Genomic DNA, 19,408 nt, shown 5'->3' with positions numbered 1-19,408 from the left:
AGACAAACTTTACATTACGAGAATGAAGCGCAGCCGCGGCTGGAAAACAGTGTTTAATGCATCACTCGTCCCTTCAGGAGGAGACGTGAATTAATTTAGCTAAACTGAGACATGCTCATCTTGCGGAAATATTACTAATGATCCATCAGGTAATGCTTTCCCCTCTCTCTCTCTCTCTCTCTCTCTGTTGGTAAAGCGCTGTCAACATATATTTTTCCTCCATATCCCATAATGCACAGCGCATCGGCCTACGGCAGCTGGAATAGTCCAAAAGGTGCAGTACTTTTTGTGGTTGGACCTGTTTTAGTACGGATCATATTCTCACCGCAAACGAGCCGCTCCAGGGTTCGTTTGAAAGCGTACAGAGAGCACCTCTTCAAGCAGGTCTCGGTACGCTTATTTGGTCCGCTTTTGGTGCGCACTCGAGTACGCCTGCTGCATTCACACCTGCCCAAACCAACCGCACCAAAAGGGGAAACAAACTCTAGTGCGATTCAATCCAACTAAATAAGGCAGGTGTGAAAACACCCTAAAGTAACTGTCGCCTACACTGGTGTCAACACAGCAGTGTTCTGAACTCATCCACACCAGCACCAGCATTAACACAACCATAATCATACGGGATTGAAAATGTCAAATAATGAACCAAAGCTCATCACAAACAGGTAATGCATCCCGGTACCACACATGTAGATAAAGTCATGCAGTAATCAATACTGATCAACATCAGAGGTCAGATTAAACCACTGCGCAGCACTGACAACAAACAGCAGCACAAGTGGAGCATCAAATCTACACAATCAAAAGTCAATGTACAGTCGTGAACCGCATATATATATATATATATATATATATATATATATATATATATATATTAAAGAAACAACATTAACCAGGTTACTGATACAGCACACGCACACACACACACACACATTCATTCATTCATTCTCCTTCAGCTTAGCTCCTTTATTCATCAGGGGTCAACACAGCGGAATGAATCACTAAGTTTTACACAGTGGATGCCCTTCCAGATGCAACCTATCACTGGAAAACACCCTACACACACATACACTATGGCCAATTTAGCTTACCCAATTCCCCTATAGCGCATGTGTTTGGACTGTGGGGGAAACCGGAGCACCCGGAGGAAACCCACACCAACACGGGGAGAACATGCAAACTCCACACAGAAACACCAACTGACCCAGCTGAGACTCAAACCAGAGACCTTCCTGCTGTGAGGCCACAGTGCATGGTGTTACCCCCTTTGATACTGCTTTGAGTGTATTTATTTCCTAATGTAAGCATGATGTTGTGAATATTGATGGATGAATGTCATTTTCTACCTTCAGAGTTATGACAGCATGAAGAAACATGGAAGCGACTCTTGATCAGCTCAATACCTGCATCTTTAATCAGGTAAGCTGAAGAGCAGGGAATATTTATAAAGATGCTGCTGTTAACCCAGCGCCACTGTCTGTGTGTGTGCGCCCGCGTGTGTGTGTGTGTGTGTGTGTGCGTGTGTGTTCTCCAGATGGTCAGATTGGTGTCAGTTTGTCCACTCAGTGTCAGCAGCTGCCGATCAGCTTCAGTCAATGACAGTTAGTGTGTCTAAATCAGCTCATTTATTAGCCTAATGTCAGGCGGTGTGTGTGTGTGTGTGTGTCACCTCTGAAGATAGCAGACGTCTCCATCTGTGCCCAGGTGTGTGTGTGTGTGTGTGTGTGTGTGTTGGTCCTCCATGATTGAGGCGTCTCTCCTAATGAAGACTCTGCATTCAGGAACACACAAGTCATCTCCAAAAAGGCCAAAACAATTACTGAGCAGCGCTGCGGCTAGCGGAGCCTCTGCCTTTACCTTTATTAAGTGCTTGATCATTTGTTATGTAATAATCCGACCTTTCTGTCTGATGGTTTATCGACTGACCAAACAGCGCAGAAGATAGGAGCGCCAGAAGCACGGCAGCTGTCTGTGCATCAGCAGTAAATAGAGGAGCGTGTGGATGTGGAGGTGAACACATCCATCATCTGAGTGTGCAGGAGCTTCTGTACCGTCAACATGCCGAGCAGCTCCAGCGGTGCACTCATCAGGGTGTTGTTCCAGAAATAATCAAGCTAACTCATTCAGTTTTTGCTTTGACAACACTATCGTGCTGGTTTTAAAGGGCTCTATGATGAGAATCCTCTTCTGTCAGCTGTGTGGACTGAGCTCTGTGTGTCCACTGTTTTCATTTCCTGATGTTAAATCAGCATCCAAGCCTCACTGATATAGCATCTTACCACAACCAGGCGGCTAAACTAAACACTAAAACACACCATGATGAGAACACAAACAGCACAACAGCATGTTGCACTAACCAATATGAACAGCAAGTCTAAATGAATAGGTTTGAGTTCTGCTTTAAACAGTGCCGCGTCTGTAATGATGTGAAGTTCTACAGGCAGGGTGCTCCACGGTTTTGGACCTGCCCCATTGGATCTGGGGACCTCCAGCAACAACTGCCCCGCTGACCGTAGGGCCCTGTTCAGGTTATGAACCGTTAATATCTCACATAAACATGAGGTCTCTGGTTTGAGTCCCGGCTGGGTCAGTTGGTGTTTCTGTGTGGAGTTTGCATGTTCTCCCCGTGTTGGTGTGGGTTTCCTCCGGGTGCTCCGGTTTCAGTTCAAACACCTGCGCTATAGGGAAACTGATCCACTAAACTGGCCGTAGTAAATGAGTGTGTATGGGTGTTTCCCAGTACTGGATTGCATCCTCTGTGTAATACACATCCTGGAATAGTTGGTGGTTCATTCCACTGTGTTGACCTCTGATGAATAAAAGGACTAAAATGAAGCAAAAAGGATGAATAAATGGAGTCAATGCATAAAATTATGGGTCTGATAGCGAATTAACACACACACACACACACACACAAACATGCGTGCTTACACACAATACAGATGCATGCATACACACACACACACGCATATGTGCACACAATCTTACCAGCCTGATCTCAAGAGAAACGTACGTATTTTACGCTTTGTCCGTTTAGAGGCTAATTCGTGCACGTTTAGTCATATGAAAATGTACAATATTAAAAAGGAGGCGTGGCATCAAACCCAACCCCGCCCCTAAACCAGTCACAGTCAGTGATGAGCGAATCATACTAAACTGTACAAATTTACAAGAATAAGCCCCTGAATCAAAAAGTTAGGATTGCCGTGAGATGTGTGGTGTAAGGGAACAGCTAATGCAGATTTGACGCTGTCTGCTCTACTTTAGATGATTTAGATTCATTGATTATTGACTTATTGATCATGTTCAGTGATCTGGCCTGTGCCGCTGCGCTCATGACATCTTTATTATCTGAGCTCTTCCTCAAAATGCCACGCCCACTTCTCTCCACATGCCCCGCCCCTGCACACTTGCCCCTCCCACTTCTCCACCATGCTCCTTTATATTTTCAACAAGCACACACACACACACACACACACACACACACACACACACACACACACACACACACAGATGAACACTGGCTCTATATGTCACCAGTTAGTATTTCATTTCACATTGCAACAACATTTACATCAGAATGAGCCAAGTGTGTGTGTGTGTGTGTGTGTGTGTGTGTGTGTGTGCGTGTGTGTAAGTGGTATTTTCCACAGTAGGATCTGTTTAATAAGTGACTGATATATTAAAACGAGTGTGTGTATGTGTGTGTGTGTGTGTGTGTGCTGATTGTTTACGTTTGAGGAGTAAAGCTGTGTGGTATTGTATGTTGATAAGTGTGTGTGTGTGTGTGTGTGTGTGTGTGTGTTGTCAGTGCTCGTGTTGTCAAAGAGCCTCAATTATGAAGCACTTTAGGCCGGAGTGTAAACGCTGCCATTACTCCTGCAATACAGCCGCAATTACCCGTCAGAGTCTGAGTCTAAAAGCAGATTCACAGAGGACAACAACAAGAGCACAAGCTCCTCATCTGTTTACTCATCAACACACACACTCGCACAATCAAACATGTGCACACACACACACACACACACACACACACACACACACACACACACACACACACACACACACACACACAGTCCCTCTGTCCCCTGTGAACGTTAATTTGCATAAATATGTTGATCATAGTGGAATATTGCTCATGATTGGCTCTTTATTTCTGATTTGAATACTCATTTTTCATTGGCTGATGTGACCCAATGGTCTAACCCATATTTTCCCTAAATTTTGTCCTACCCAACGGCTGGGTTAAAATGGGTCAGTCCATATTTCACCCACATATAATCGACTATTATTGGCTTGAACAGTAATTCTGAACCGCGGAGCTGGAAGGGTTGTGGTGTGTTGTGCAGCGCTGCCCCTCAGGCTTCAGTCCTCCTCCTCAGCTGGACACAGTGCGCCATCTAGTGCTCAGACATGACCATGCACATCTCAGTGACTCGGACAGATATACCAGAGGCAGAATAAGAGAGACAGACTAGTGATAGGACAAGCAGCCAGAGAATTACAGAGAATAAATACAATTTCACAAACGGCGTCACAGTGGCGCAGTGGATCAGTTGGTGTTTCTGTGTGGAGTTTGCATGTTCTCCCCGTGTTGGCGTGGGTTTCCTCCGGGTGCTCTGGTTTCCCCCACAGTCCAACCACATGCGCTATAGGGGAATCGGGTATGCTAAAATTGTCCGTATTGTATGAGTGTGTGTGTGAATGAGTGTGTATGGGTGTTGCCCAGTACTGGATTGCAGCCGGAAGGGCATTCGCCATGTAAAACATATGCTGGAATAGTTGGTGGTTCATTCCACTGTGGTGACCCCTGATTAACATAGGTATTAATGCAATAAGAAAATGAATGAATGAATGAATTTGGCAATTGTGCACAGTATATTATATTGTATTACTATATACTATACTGTATGCACACTAGAAACGCTATTTATGGGTGTAATAGGGACTAAACCAACTGCTGGCTTATTTATTTATTTATTTAATGAACTAATAGGACCAAGTTTAACCCAATGTTTGGGTTAGTCCAAATTTTGCCCAATCTGTGTTTAAATAACCCAGCATTTCTTAGTGTGTATAGCTGTATTATGAGCTAAATCAAACTGTTTACTATGAGTGTTAAATAAATAAGTGTATTAGTGTATACATAACGCTTTTTGTCCCGCTATCATCATCTTCAAGTGTTCATGAGATTGACTGCCTGAGGGAAGAGACTGCGCCTGCGTTATATTACTGTACTGTAGATGACAATTATACAGACAGGAGGAAAATAAAATCCCAAAAGCCAGCAATGAATGTGTTGGTAAATGCTGAACACCAGCTCATATGTGTGCATATGGAACATTAGTGAGGAGAGGGCTGCACGTGACGAAGAAGAAGATGCGAAGTTGTTGTTGAGTAAATAATGATCTTTAATAGCTGATCATTTGACATTTCCCTGTAAAACCGTTATCATTTATTTATTTATTTAATAATACTAAGATAAACACATATACTTTTAGATCTAATTCAGACTAAAAATCTGACTAAAACATTTAGTCTTTAAAACATTGTCATTTAGTTAAACCCTGATATGCAGACATAAACGGGAACCACAAAATCCAGAAAACTGCTGCTGTACGGATATGTTCTACAGGAAAGCAGTAAAGCATGGTTATCTCAGAAGGAGAGAGCGCGGTTATGGACCGTAATGTGTGCAGGGATTGAGTAATGCAGCAGATCTCCAGGCCTGTCTTCCCTCGACACTGATCTGGAGAAAGCGCTTCACACACTGTTGTTACGCGACACACACCAAACAAACATGTTTTTTGTTCCAGGATAAAAGTAGGTTTGAGCAACCAGGGGCTGCAGTTGCACATCAGTCCCTCAGTGTCCAATTAGGCGGAGCGGAGAGCCGGTCCATACTGTACATCCTCAGACACCATACTGTGAATCCAGATCTGATGCTGCACCTCTGAGAAGTACACACAGTGGCCTGTACACACTGGAAAACATGGCTGTGATGGTGGAAACTGTAAAAATGCTACAGCAAACATAACCTGGGTAACAGTAAGTTTTCTACATATGTACACTCACCGGCCACTTTATTAGGTACACCTGTGTAACTGCTCGCAAATGTTTAATCAGCCAATGGCAGCAGCTCACTGCATTTAGGCATGTAGACATAGTCAAGAGGATGTGCTGCAGTTCAAAGCGAGCGAGTGGCATGGTTGTTGCTGCCAGACGGGCTGCTCTGAGTATTTCAGAAACTGCTGATCTACTGGGATTTTCACGCACAACCATCTCTAGGCTTTACAGAGAATGCTCCGACACAGAGGAAATATCCAGTGAGCGGCAGTTCTGTGGGCGCAAATGCCTTGATGATGAGGCCAGAGGTCAGAGGAGAATGGCCAGACTGGTTCCAGCAACAGTAACTCAAATAAGCACTCGCTACAACCGAGCTCTGCAGAAGAGCATCTCTGAACACACAACACGGCCAACCTTGAGGCGGATTGACTTTACCAGAATTTCCTTGTTTTGTCTTATTTCTAGTTGAAGTATCTAATAAATAATAACTCAAAATGAAGTGAGTTTTGATTAAAACAAGAAAAAAATATGTATTTTTTTTCTTTTGACAAGATTATTTCACTTCCCTCATTGTCAGATTATTTTGCTTGTTTTAATGATAAACTGACTTCATTTTGACTCATTATTAATGAAAACAGGACAGTATTGTTTGCTTAGAAAGTAATTCAAGTATTTTTTTCATATAGAAACAAGATGAAAACTTTTAAATAAGCAAATCAATTGTTTGATGTTCAGAGTATTCTGCAGCTAGAGTATAATCAGACCTGTGTAAGTGCTGCTGGTCTCAAGAGTGTGTGTGTGTGTGTGTGTGTGTGTGTGTGTGTGTGTGTGTGTGTGTGTGTGTGTGTGTGTGTGTGTGTGTGTGTGTGTGTGTGTGTGTGCGCGCCATTAGCACTGAAGACTGTAATAAAGTCTCTATAGAAACTGCTGGAGGAGCACAGCTGATCAGCAGTTCAGCACCTCTGCATCTCAGGATATCATCATCATCATCATCATCATCATCATCTCCCGCATCATCAGTGTTTGCGCGGTGTGTTTTCTCTGTCTGTCGGACTCTGAGGATGTGTTCTGCTCTGGGCATTCATCAGTAACTCCTCGGTTTAGCTGTTCTTCATCAGTGAGGATGAGTGCGGAGAAGCCCAACTTCCTGTCTCAGCCCGAGGTGAAGAGCATTTACTTCTTCCGTAACGGAGACCCGTTTTTCGAGCCCCGGCGGCTGGTGCTGAACGCGCGGCGGGTGTGCGGGTTCGAGGCGGTGCTGCGGGAGGTGACCGGCGGGGTGCGGGCGCCGTTCGGAGCCGTCAGGAGCATCTACACGCCCCGCGGCGGACACCCGGTGCTCTCGCTGGAGGAGCTGCGGAGCGGGGAGCAGTATGTGGCCGCCGGCAGAGAGAAGTTCAAGAAGATCGAGTGAGAAGGGCTTATAAAAGCTGTCTGTCTGTCTGTCTGTCTGTCTGTCTGTCTGTCTGTCTGTCTATCTATCTATCTATCTATCTATCTATCTATCTATCTATCTATCTATCTATCTATCTATCTATCTATCTATCTATCTAGCTATCTACTTGTCTGTCTGTCTGTCTGTCTGTCTGTCTGTCTGTCTGTCTGGGTCTCTGTCTGTCTGTCTGTCTATCTATCTATCTACTTGTCTGTCTGTCTGTCTGTCTGTCTGTCTGTCTATCTATCTATCTATCTATCTATCTATCTATCTATCTATCTACTTGTCTGTCTGTCTGTCTGTCTGTCTGTGTATGTTTGCATCCATCTTCTCTTCATTCCACTCATCCATCCGTCTATATAGCTGTGTTAAAGGCCTTGTCTTGCTGTAAAGTGTGTGTGAAATCAGATGTACAGTGTTTATTTAGCCAGTGCTTAGTATTCTTCAGGTGAAAGCATGCAAGTTACAGTAATAATACCGTCACAACATCTGCAGAAACACCTGACTCTGAGGTGTAATTTGTTGTATTTGTATTGTTTAGTTATTCGCAGATTGGAACCAGGAAGAAGAGAACACTTCAGCTCAATGGAGTGGTGAGTAGAGCTCTGCAATATAAATATACATGTATACAGTATATATAATTAGGTCAAAAGAGTCTATAGTTTCATACTTCAGCTCTTAGAAATAAAGGTGCGTGCAGCGTGAGCTGTCATTGGGGTGGTGCCTTTGTACAAATTTGTACCTAATATGTCCATATTAACACCTCAAGGGTGCATATTAGTACCAAAAAAGTACACAAGTGTTCCTCTTGAAATGTGTAGGCACTAATATATACTTTTGAGCTATCAATATGGACCCTATGAGTACAAATGTGTACCTCTTGAAAAGGAACCACCCCAGTGACAGCACACGTGTCTTTATTTCGGAGAGTGTATTATGCAATATTATACTCCATTACAGAATAACATGAATCAATTTATTTTCAGCTTAGTCCCTTTATTAATCTGGAGTGACACAGTGGAATGAACCACCAACTATTCTGGCATATGTTTAATGCAGTGGATGCCCTTCCAGCTGCAACCCATCACAGTGTGCATGTTCTCCTCCGGGTGCTCCGGTTTCCCCCACAGTCCAAACACATGCGCTATAGGGGAACTGGGTAAATTGACCGTAGTGTTTGAGTGTGAATGAGAGTGTATGGGTGTTTCTCAGTGATGGGTTGCAGCCGGAAAGGCATCTGTAGAACATATGCTGGATCAGTTGGTGGTTCATTCCACTGTGGGGACCCCTGATAAATAAAAGGGACTAAGCTGAAAAGAAACTGAATGCATCTGTATATGACTGTGTTGTTGCCTCATTGACCGTCTCTAGTACAGATGACAGTTATTTTCACCTTTAATGGATCTATAATCAGTGCATGGATTTATTGCCAGGCTCAACTTCTCTATCTACCACTCATTAAAGCTCCTGCTAATGAAGAGCAGAGCAGTAAATAAGCACTGTGCTCGTTAATGCAGTCAGTCGGGTATATGCAGGTCCATGCACACGCCTCTCAGGAATACACAGCAGCAGATGATTTAAACAACTATTCCACACTTTTATAATGCGTCTCTGCTGTCAGTCTCGCACGTGTGTGTGTGTGTGTGTGTGTGTTTGAGCTGAGAACAGCACACAGATCATGTTCTCCAGCTCTCTGAAACTGACCCTTTCAGGCTTTTCATCCTAATTGTGGCATTTTAGTGACTGTAGCTTTAAATGCAAATGAGATCTTGCTCTTTTCAGAAGAGGGCGGAGCTACAGATGGCCATGCAACAGATGTGAAACAGCAGTGTGTGTGTGTTGTGAGTGCTGCTCATGTGTGTTTCAGTGTGAGTGTGTGTTTGATGTGGCTCCTGTCTCTGTTCATCTACACCTCCACATCTATAATCCTCTTAGTCTATGCTGACATCATCTTCAGCAGCTCAAACACTCTAATGGCTAATGGACAGACGGCTGCTTCTCACTCAGGCCTGCTGATTATGCTAATGAGATGGAGACTAGTGGGCGGGGCTTTCCCCCTCTGATGACACGTACAAAGAGAGAATGCCAATCACAGTGTTTCTGCATCAAGTCTGATTATAATACACACAGTTCAGTCATGTTGAGCATCAGAGTCTGCTGGAGATCCTCACACACTGCTGAGCTTGAACCCCTTATAGTAGAGATGTCTGCATGACAGCAGTGTGCTGTAGATCCTCCGCGTGTGTATGTGGAGTGTTGAAGAGAGCAGTCTGAGCGAGGTGTAACGTTCAGAGACGCAGCGTCTGGGAAGAATCACGTCGTCCTCGGCTCATTTGGCACTGAATTATTGAGCTGTGAATTATTATCCAGCTCCTTGGATGCATATTTAAGTCTATGGCTGCGGCCCAGAGCGCAAACAAAGCTCTCGGGAGACGATGTGAAGGGCACGTCATGTACTCCCGCAGCACTGCACACCAGTCAAAGCGGAGCTGAGGAGAAGAAAGCAGACTTTACGACAGCGCTAAAGTTTTATGAAGTCTCCGAGGGAAGCGTACTGAACTCTGGAGCAGTGCGCCGGATTACAGGGCTGTTGCTATGGGGACTGGTGATGCAATGACATCATCATCAGCATCATCATCCCAGAGCATTGAGCAGCTGGTGTTGTTTATGACCCTGTTTACACGTGAACACTTCAGCCACTTTTTTCTGATGGAATAGCTCTGTGAACATGAGGAGGACAGGGGTAATGTTTAATGAATGATTCAAATCCACATTCTGGATGAAGCTGGACTGAACTAGAGGACTGTGATGGTCAAACCACACATGTTAATGTTACTCCTCCTAAAATGTTAGAAGAAAGTTAACATGCAAGCATGTTATGGGGTGTTTCCCAAAGCGGGGGTCACGGGATATGGGGTAGGGGTGCGGGGCGGGTAGAGATGGCTTAGTGATTCTTCAGAAATCAAATACATTTTAAGCAGAGTGTCGTCATCTGACCAATCGGGATGCTGCTAAAAGGGATACAGCTGCAGCCGAAAGTTCATTCAGTTTCTTTTCAGCTTAGTCCCTTTATTAATCAGTGGTCGCCACAGCAGAATGAACCGCCAACTGTTCCAGCGTTTTCCATGCTTTACAAAGCGGAGACTCATCCAGCTGCAACCCAGCACTGGGAAACACCCATACATACACACACACGTTCATACAGAGACACACACATACACACATATATCTATGATAGGGAGTTTTCCCGGAGGTCAGTATGCAAATATTTTATTTAAATTAGGAATATTATAATTTTACATCACTTTTCGACATCGGTGGATCAGTAATCGCACGGGCATTGCCGACATAGTGCATGTGTTTGTGTGCATGGCAATGTATTATCCTCCCACCCTGTTAAATCTGATGTGTGTGCTGAAACACACTCCTGCCTTCACTCATACTGACAGAGGGAGCGGTTCATTTGTGAGAGAATCTGCGTTATGAACGACTCCTTCACTCAGCCGACAATAGCACAAGCTTCTGGCACCGCGGTGTCTTGTGGTCATGTTTTATTTACATTGTTTGCTGATTTTATTCAACTAAAGTAGCATAAGCTTATATTGATGTGGGTATCCACAGCTGTATCCCTTTTAGACTTTACCGACCAATCAGAGCAGAGTATTGCTTTTTAATTTATTAATATTGAATCAACTGTATACTCGAGTATATGTTGAAGTCCAGCTCGCTTGTTTTTCACACTGAAGGCAGTTGTGTCTGATTCTCAACAGCTCATGAAAACCCATGTGTGTGTGTGTGTGTGTGTGTGTGTGTGTGTGTGTGTGTGTGTGTGTGTGTGTGTGTGTGTGTGTGTGTGTGTGTGTGTGTGTGTGTGTGTGTGTGTGTGTTTGTCTGTGCAGTTGAAGCCTGTCCCTCAGAGTCGAGTGATGGTTTCTGCACGCTTCCTCAAGCCCATCAAAGAGCCCTGCACAATATTGTGAGTTCTCTGTGTGTGTGTGTGTGTGTGTGTGTGTCATAATGCTAACCTGCACACACTCTTCAGCATGCACTCCTCCAGCCAACACCAAAAGCACAGTCTCTCTCTCTCTGTGTGTGTATGTGTGTTTGTGTTAATATGTGTGTGTGAGTGCATGTGTGTTTGTCTATGCTCATGTGTGTGTGCATGTTTAGTTTTTTGTGTATGCATGTGCATGTTTGTAAGGACATGTGTGTCTGTTTGTGTGTGTGTATGCTCATGCTTGTTTGTACATGTTTATCTTCTGTGTGTGTGTGTGTTTATATTTGTGTGTATGTGCATGCATGTTTGTTTATGTGTGTGTGTGTGTGTGTGTATGTGTGTTGTCAGTATTGTGGCGAATGGAGATGTCCTGAATCCAGCTGTGAGGTGTCTGATTCCCAGCCGTGTGATTGGTCAGTTTGAGCGGATTCTGGAGATGATTACAGAGAAGATGGGCCTGCGGATCGTGGGTGGAGTGCACAGGTACACACACACACACACACACACACACACACACACACACACACACACACACACACACACACACACACACACACACACACACACATTTGGAGTATTGTTATTTGTCAAATCAGAGCAGAGTATTGTAATCCGGCCAATCATAGTAGAGTATTGTAATCCGGCCAATCAGAGAAGAGTATTGTCATCCGGCCAATCAGAGCAGAGTATTGTCATCTGGCCAATCAGAGCAGTCAGCAGCAGCAGTGTTGAAGTTTAAACAGCATCACACACACACGCACACACACACACACACACACACACACACACACACACACACTGTGATCTTCATTTTGTGCATGGACTGTTCCTTTAAGATGTGAAGCGTCCTCATATTATCATATCATGATCTGTGCTGTCTTCTGCTGCAGCCTGTACACTTTCGAGGGCACTCTGGTCATGGATGGGAGCGAGTTAGAGAGCGGGCAGTTTTACGTGGCCGTCGGCAGAGACAAGTTTAAGAAGCTTCAGTACAGCGACCTGCTGTTCAGCAAACACACGGCGGTGAAGAGAGTCAACGGGTGAGACACACACACACACACACACACACACACACACATCACCGCACATTACAGCACAACGCTTTTTATAGACAAGTAAAACACATTGGGACTTGCGCAATCATGTGATTTCAGGTCTAAAGCGGCGTCTCTTCCACCCATCTACAAATACAGACGGCAGAATGGAGACGTGAGTGCAGAAACACACAGAGCAGAGGGGCGTGCTGACACTCCAGAACTGATGTGTGTGTGTGTGTGTGTCTGTGTGTGTGTGCGTGTGTGTGTGTGTGTGTGTGTGTGTGTGTGCGTGTGTGTGTGCGCGTGTGCGTGTGTGTGTGTGTGTGTGTGTCAGGTGTTGAACCCTCAGAGTAAGTGTGTGAGTGTGCAGGATAAGAGCGCAGCAGCGGTGAGCAGCAGCTCAGAGGATCAGCTGATGTCCATGGTGAGGGAGATGTCTCAGGCCAGACTCAGAATCATCCGCAAGAAGAGGAGCATGACCACCTCACTGGAGACACAGGACAACGGTTAGACATGCGCGCACACACACACACACACACACACACACACACACTAGACGTTGATCTGGAGCTCCACAGGGTCCATATACATGACCCAAACCTCTGCTCACTCCTGCCCATGCCGAACACAGTGGAGCAGCAGTGGAGATCTGAAGCATGGGGGGTCATGGCATTTCCTAGACCCAATCCTGGTGCTAGATGGGCACTGGGTCACTGTCAAGGACTACTTAGCCATTCAGAGGGAGCATGTGACCCAATGGGTCAAACACTGTATCCTGAAGGCGGTGGTGTGTGTCAGGATGAGGATGCAGCGATACACACAGCAAGACTGGAGACAGAGCGGTCTGATGAACATGACAGTAAAGCTGAATATCTCCCATGGCCTGCACAGCACCCAGATTAAACATTATTGAGCACTTTGGGGTGTTTTGGAGGAGTGAGTTAGGAAAGGTTTTCCTCCAGCAGCATCAGTAGTGACCTGAACACTGTTCTGATTCATGCTGTGCAGGACTCGAGTCTGTCCTATACACCTCACACTGATCAACTACTGTGCTCTAAAACCAGTTGACCCAACACGATGCAACAACACAGTTTGTTTTCATCAGTGTTAGATGTTTGTGCTCCCCAATGTTTGCCTTTAAAGCCTCTCAGGCTCACAATACTCTTGTATATGGTGCCATTTAAAAGCTTAGAATAACTTTTTTCTACAGATATGCGTCACGTGGAAATGTTTTATTGTAGTAAACTTATTTACACTTAAATGTACATACATACATTCATATTTACACACAGTCTAGCCTGAAATAATTCCTCCCCCTGGCTTATTGTGCAGCTGGTAGACTGCAGTGCTGTGAGTGTGCATGTGAGGGCGCCACTGCTCTGTGGATGAACTCAATACAGCCTGACTGATTCAGTTCAGCTCAGTCGCATCACACTCACATCAGATCTAATCCAATTCATTCATTCATTTTCCTTCAGCTTAGTCCCTTTATTAATCAGGAGTCGCCACTGTGGAACGAACCACCAATTGGCCCAGCATATGTTTTACACAGTGGATGCCCTTCCAGTTGCAACCTGGTACAGGGAAACACTCATTCACACACACACTCATACACTACGGTCAGTGTAGTTGATCAGTTCCCCTATAGCGCATATGTTTGGACTGAAACTGGAGCCCCTGGAGGAAACCCACACCAACACGGGGAGAACATGCAAACTCCACACAGAAACACCAACTGACCCAGCCGAGACTCAAACCAGAGACCTTCTTGCTGTGAGGCCACATTGCTAACCCCTGCAGCACCGTGCCGCCCTAATAATGTCAGTGTAGGGAAATCAACAATACTCCAGCATAGCGGAGCTGGAATGGCAGTGAGCGGCCGGACTGAACAGCTTCCTCTCAGTAAATTCAGTCGCTGATCTGAGGTGATCTGCGCATGGGTCAGTCTGACCAGATCAGATCTAAATTAATGAACTCATTCAAGTTTCCAGCGTCCAGGGTTCATGTCTGCGTGTCCTTCATGAAGCGTGTAGGGTTACTGACACAGTGAGACCAGCAAGCAAAACACACACATGTTCAAATTAAAATGAGTGTATTTCACACCCCACACACTGCTTATTTTCAGAAATAATGAGTCAAATGAAGTGAGCTTTTCCTTAAAAAAAGCCAAATATTCTTATATCACAAGGAAAAAGAAGATTATTCACTCCATTGTCAGATTATTCTGCTTGCTTTAGGGAGAAACTCTCTTCATTTCACTCATTATTGCTGGACACAACACTATATTTAGTGCTTGTCTATAAAAGGCTTCTTGATTTAAGAGTTTGTATATATTTAGACCAGAAGCGAGACAGAAAGTCGTATTTGTGCAGCATATGCAGTGTTTCTGTGTGTAAATGTTTGACCTCATCTGTAAACTGCACATCATCATAATTGGAGATGGTCTAATATTTGCATCAATAGCGCTCATATTGAGATAACCACATCACCCTCTGCGATTAAACCGCTTCTGTCAGACATATTTCACAGCGCTGATAATGACAAGGTCATGAATATGATGATTCCTCCTCATTTGCATAAACGCATCATCATTAAGGGTTGTGACGCGGCTGTAATCACATCTGCAGGTTTTATGAGTGTGTGTTGACCTCCATCTCTGTGCTGCGGCTCATTTGCATCTGATTGATTATGCGTCATGTGACCTGACGGAGGTACATCAGATGATGGCTGATATCTGTGTAGATTTGCATGCTGATATTACTGTATGCAGATGAGCGGACACTATGGCCAGCACTGGCGTTTACTGGAGGAATCCAGGAGCTCCTCATCAGTAGATTACAGACAGCAGGAGGAGTTGAGGAGATCAGCTGGAGACTCGCGGAAGATCTTCAGACTGAAGCTGCCGTTACACTAGAGTTTGAGCATGTGAAATTCTGTAAAAAAAAAAAACGCGATGTATGTGTCTGTGGTCCTTCACGGACTCTAAAGGTGAAGCTTCATAGTGTTGGGTCAACCAGCCATTGTGTATTGAGTCTCCTGTCACAAAATGCAGCAACAAGTCCTACATGACAGTAATAGTTTGATTAGGATGTTTCCATGTCTACGCTGCACTTCAATAATGCCATTAAAATCAGCATACTCCACGTGCCTTAATTCACTTTTAGTTTAGTTTGATAATGAACTTAAATCTGATTAAATTAATAAAAAATAAAAATGTATATATTAAAATAAAAAATTAACAAAATAAAAAAAGATAATTATAAATTAATAAAATAAAAAAATTAAAAATTAAAAATAAATAAATTTAAATGAAAAATTATAAAATTTAATAAATAAATAAATAAATAAATTTAAATAAAAAATATATAAATAAAAAAATAAATAGTTAATTAATTAAAATAAAAACATTCTAAAATGTAAAAAATAAATACATTAAAATTAATTTTAATACAATAAAAAATAAAATCAAAATGAAAAAATTATAATATTTAAAAAATAAATTAATTAATAAATTAAAATATAAAATAACAAAATAAAAAATAATTATTTATTAATTAAAAAAAAATAAATAAATAAATTCAAATGAAAAATTATAAAATGGAAAAATAAAATAATATTAAAAATATATTAAATTAAAAATTAAATTAAAAATTCTATTTTTTTAAATAAATAAATAAATTTATATATATATATATATATATATATATATATATATATATATATATATATATATATATATATATATATACACACATATATGTATATATATATATATATATATATATATATATATTTAATATATAATTATTTAAAAATAAAATAAAATAAATAATAAATAATTATTTAAAATAAAAACATTATAAAATTAAAAAATAAGGAAATTAAAATATTTTTTATAAAATTAAAAAAATAAATAACTCAAAATAAAAAAAATGTAAAATTTTAAAAAATAAATAAATTAGTTATTAAAAAATATATAAAATTTTAAAAATAAATAAAATAATTAATTAAAATAAAAAATAATAAATAAAAATACATTAATCAATTAAAATTAAAATATATACAATTTTAAAAATAAATACAATTATTTATTAAAATTAAAAAAATTACAAAAATTTTAAAAATAAATAAATTTAAATAAAAATTTTAAAAATAATAATTAATTAATTAAAATAAAGAATATATATAAAATTAAAAAAAATAAATAAAGTATAGCTTTAATTGTATTAAAATCAAATGATTGGTGTCCATGTAAACATACTCAGGGAACTCTCCTCAACACAAGCGCACGTGTTGAAGACACTGTGATGAAGGACTCTTACATGGTGTAGGGTTCATATGAGTGGAGCTCGTCTCTCCATCACTGCGCTGTTTACTGCAGCGTTAGCGCTCCTGCTTGCAGACTGAGCTTAATAAATGTGAGGGATCTCCATCAGATATTCACACAAGCCCATTACTGCTGCAGCGGCTCGTCTCAATATTATTCCAGTCTGAGCTGATATGAGCTGCATTAATTCTGCTCTTTAATTATTCAGACTGTACTGATTTCACACACAATCGCTGGATTTAGTACTCATTAACTCTTTAAAGACTGCTGTAATGCTCCTGTTTACCAGCGAGTAAATCTGGCTCAGGAAATAATGACAGAAGCTCGGGAAGCTCGTGATCATCTGAACAGCCGCGCTGTAGTCAATTAATGAGGCGTTTTAATATGTGGACACGCTTGAGACTGAATCAAACACGTCTGCAGTACGCTGATGTCGAAACACTGGAGCGTTTTAAAGTCATCTTGGTCAGCTGGTCTGTCATACGAGCAATCTGCTGATCAACCGCAGCTCTGAGCCACTCCAGTGTCCCTGTATCTGTGTTACACCCAGTAAACAGCGGTGAGCTCGGTGAACTCCACAGCCAATCACAGTCATTTCTGTTGAGCACGTGAACACAATGACCAATCAGCGCTGTTTAAGAGCGCGCTCAACAGTGCTCAGTGTTAGAGGGAAACGCACGGTTTAAAGTGCAGTGTCGATTCATACCGTATTCCAGTATCAGGACGACTCTGATCCTGACTGATGACCTCACAATCTACGACAGTCCTGGTTTTCTCTAACAAATAAGTTTGATTTATTTATCTGTTTGTTTATTTGAGTCTTGGTATGTGAAGCTGTGTGTGTGTGTGTGTGTGTGTGTGTAGATGATGGAGAGGATGGAACCGCAGTGGATGAGAGCAGGCCTGCAGCAGTGGAGCTGGTGAGCAGAAACACACACACACTCGTCACACCGTCAGCAGAAAACACACACACACACACACACACACACACACACACACACATCAAGAATAGCTCATCTAAATCTATATCAGCGTGACAGAGCCACATCACTGATGGATCTTCAACACCAGCAGTCTTCTGATCCTGCTCCTGCCCGAGTGCTGCTCATGCTGATGCTGTCTCAGATGTTCTTCTCTTCTGTTCTTCTCTTCTGTTCTTCTCTTCTGCTTCTCCTTGATGGAGACGCTGCTTTACATGTCGATGTGTTATGAGATGCTCCAGTTTAGCTCATTAATGCTGAGCACATCTAACAGATACTGAGCGTGAACACTGCTGTCTTCTGCAGGAGCTCAGTCCAGACGCCTCCAAACACGAGACGGAACCAGCGCAAGAGGAAGACAAGAAAGAAGAGGAGGAGGAGAAACAAGAAGAAGAAGAGGAGGAGAAACAAGAAGAAGGAGAAAAAGAGGAGGAGAAAATAGAGGAGGAGGAACACATACATGACAGTGGAGAAGAGAAGAATGAAGAAGCTGAAGGAGAGAAAGAAGAGGAGGAGAACCATGAGGAGGAGAACCAGAGCGCAGAGAACCCGGAGGAACCAAACACTGAAGGAGACTGATGATTTTAAAGGTTCCTCGTTTATTCCTGTGATCTGCTTTTGCTTTGAGATGATGAACTAATGTGTGTGAGTTTAATAACGCAGCTAGTTTAAGATTAAATCAATATATTGTTCATACAGGAGCTCCACTCAGAACTGAAGCGGCTGTGATGATCGTCTTAGAGGATTTCATGATGATGAGGGATAAATGTGCAGATGTTGTGTTTCACGTCTGTGTGTGTGTGTGTGTGTGTGTGTGTCTGTGTGTGTGTGTCTGTGTGTGTGTGTCTGTGTGTGTGTGTGTGTCTGTGTGTGTGTGTGTGTCTGTGTGTGTGTGTGTGTATGTGTGTGTGTGCGTCTGTGTGTGTGTGTGTGTGTGTCTGTGTGTGTGTGTGTGTGAGTGTGTGTGTGTGTCTGTGTGTGTGTGTGTGTGTGTCTGTGTGTGTCTGTGTGTGTGTGAGTGTCTGTGTGTCTGTCTGTGCGTGTGTGTGAGTGTCTGTGTGTGTGTGTGTGTGTGTCTGTGTGTGTCTGTGTCTGTGTGAGTGTCTGTGTGTCTGTCTGTGTGTGTGTGTGAGTGTCTGTCTGTGTGTGTGTGTGTGTACTGTTGTTTCTGACCTGGTGAACATCAGTCCTGAAGGATAAGCTCTGCAGATGTAATACAGATTTAACAGCTCCTGATGTGATTGTGTTTATTTCTGCTCTGATGTTGAACACACACACTATTCTGCTGTGTCATTATATTCTCCATCAAAAATAACAGTGATAATTCTCCCATTTAATAATAATATAATGTTATATAATGATAATAATAATAATAATAATAGTATGACAGTACAATATTAAACTTTTTGAGAGTAATTTTTTGATAATCTAAAGTAATATTATTTAACACAGTAAATTAAGGGCGACACAGTTAGCATGATCGCCTCACAGCAAGAAGGTCGCTCGTTAAAGTCCTGAGCATTTCTGTGTGGAGTTTGCATGTTCTCCCCGTGTTGGTGTGGGTTT

General features: G+C 42.4%; 1 protein-coding gene across 1 annotated transcript; it reads left to right on the top strand.

Moving 5' to 3' along the window:
- Positions 1-7,098: 7,098 nt before the first annotated feature.
- On the top strand, positions 7,099-19,077 carry dcdc2 (doublecortin domain containing 2). The gene is given in 9 exon segments (NM_001447149.1): positions 7,099-7,476; positions 8,043-8,094; positions 11,401-11,477; positions 11,847-11,981; positions 12,389-12,538; positions 12,653-12,707; positions 12,870-13,041; positions 17,727-17,782; positions 18,149-19,077. Coding segments are annotated over 9 exon segments (1,257 nt in total). The 5' UTR covers positions 7,099-7,189; the 3' UTR covers positions 18,422-19,077.
- The last annotated feature ends 331 nt before the right edge of the window (positions 19,078-19,408 follow it).

Source organism: Danio rerio, chromosome 16 (assembly GCF_052040795.2).
Source record: "Danio rerio strain M-AB ecotype USA chromosome 16, GRCz13ab, whole genome shotgun sequence".
Lineage (NCBI taxonomy): Eukaryota > Metazoa > Chordata > Actinopteri > Cypriniformes > Danionidae > Danio > Danio rerio.
Note: the sequence above shows the minus strand (reverse complement) of the source record. Positions and strands in the feature narration are given on the sequence as shown.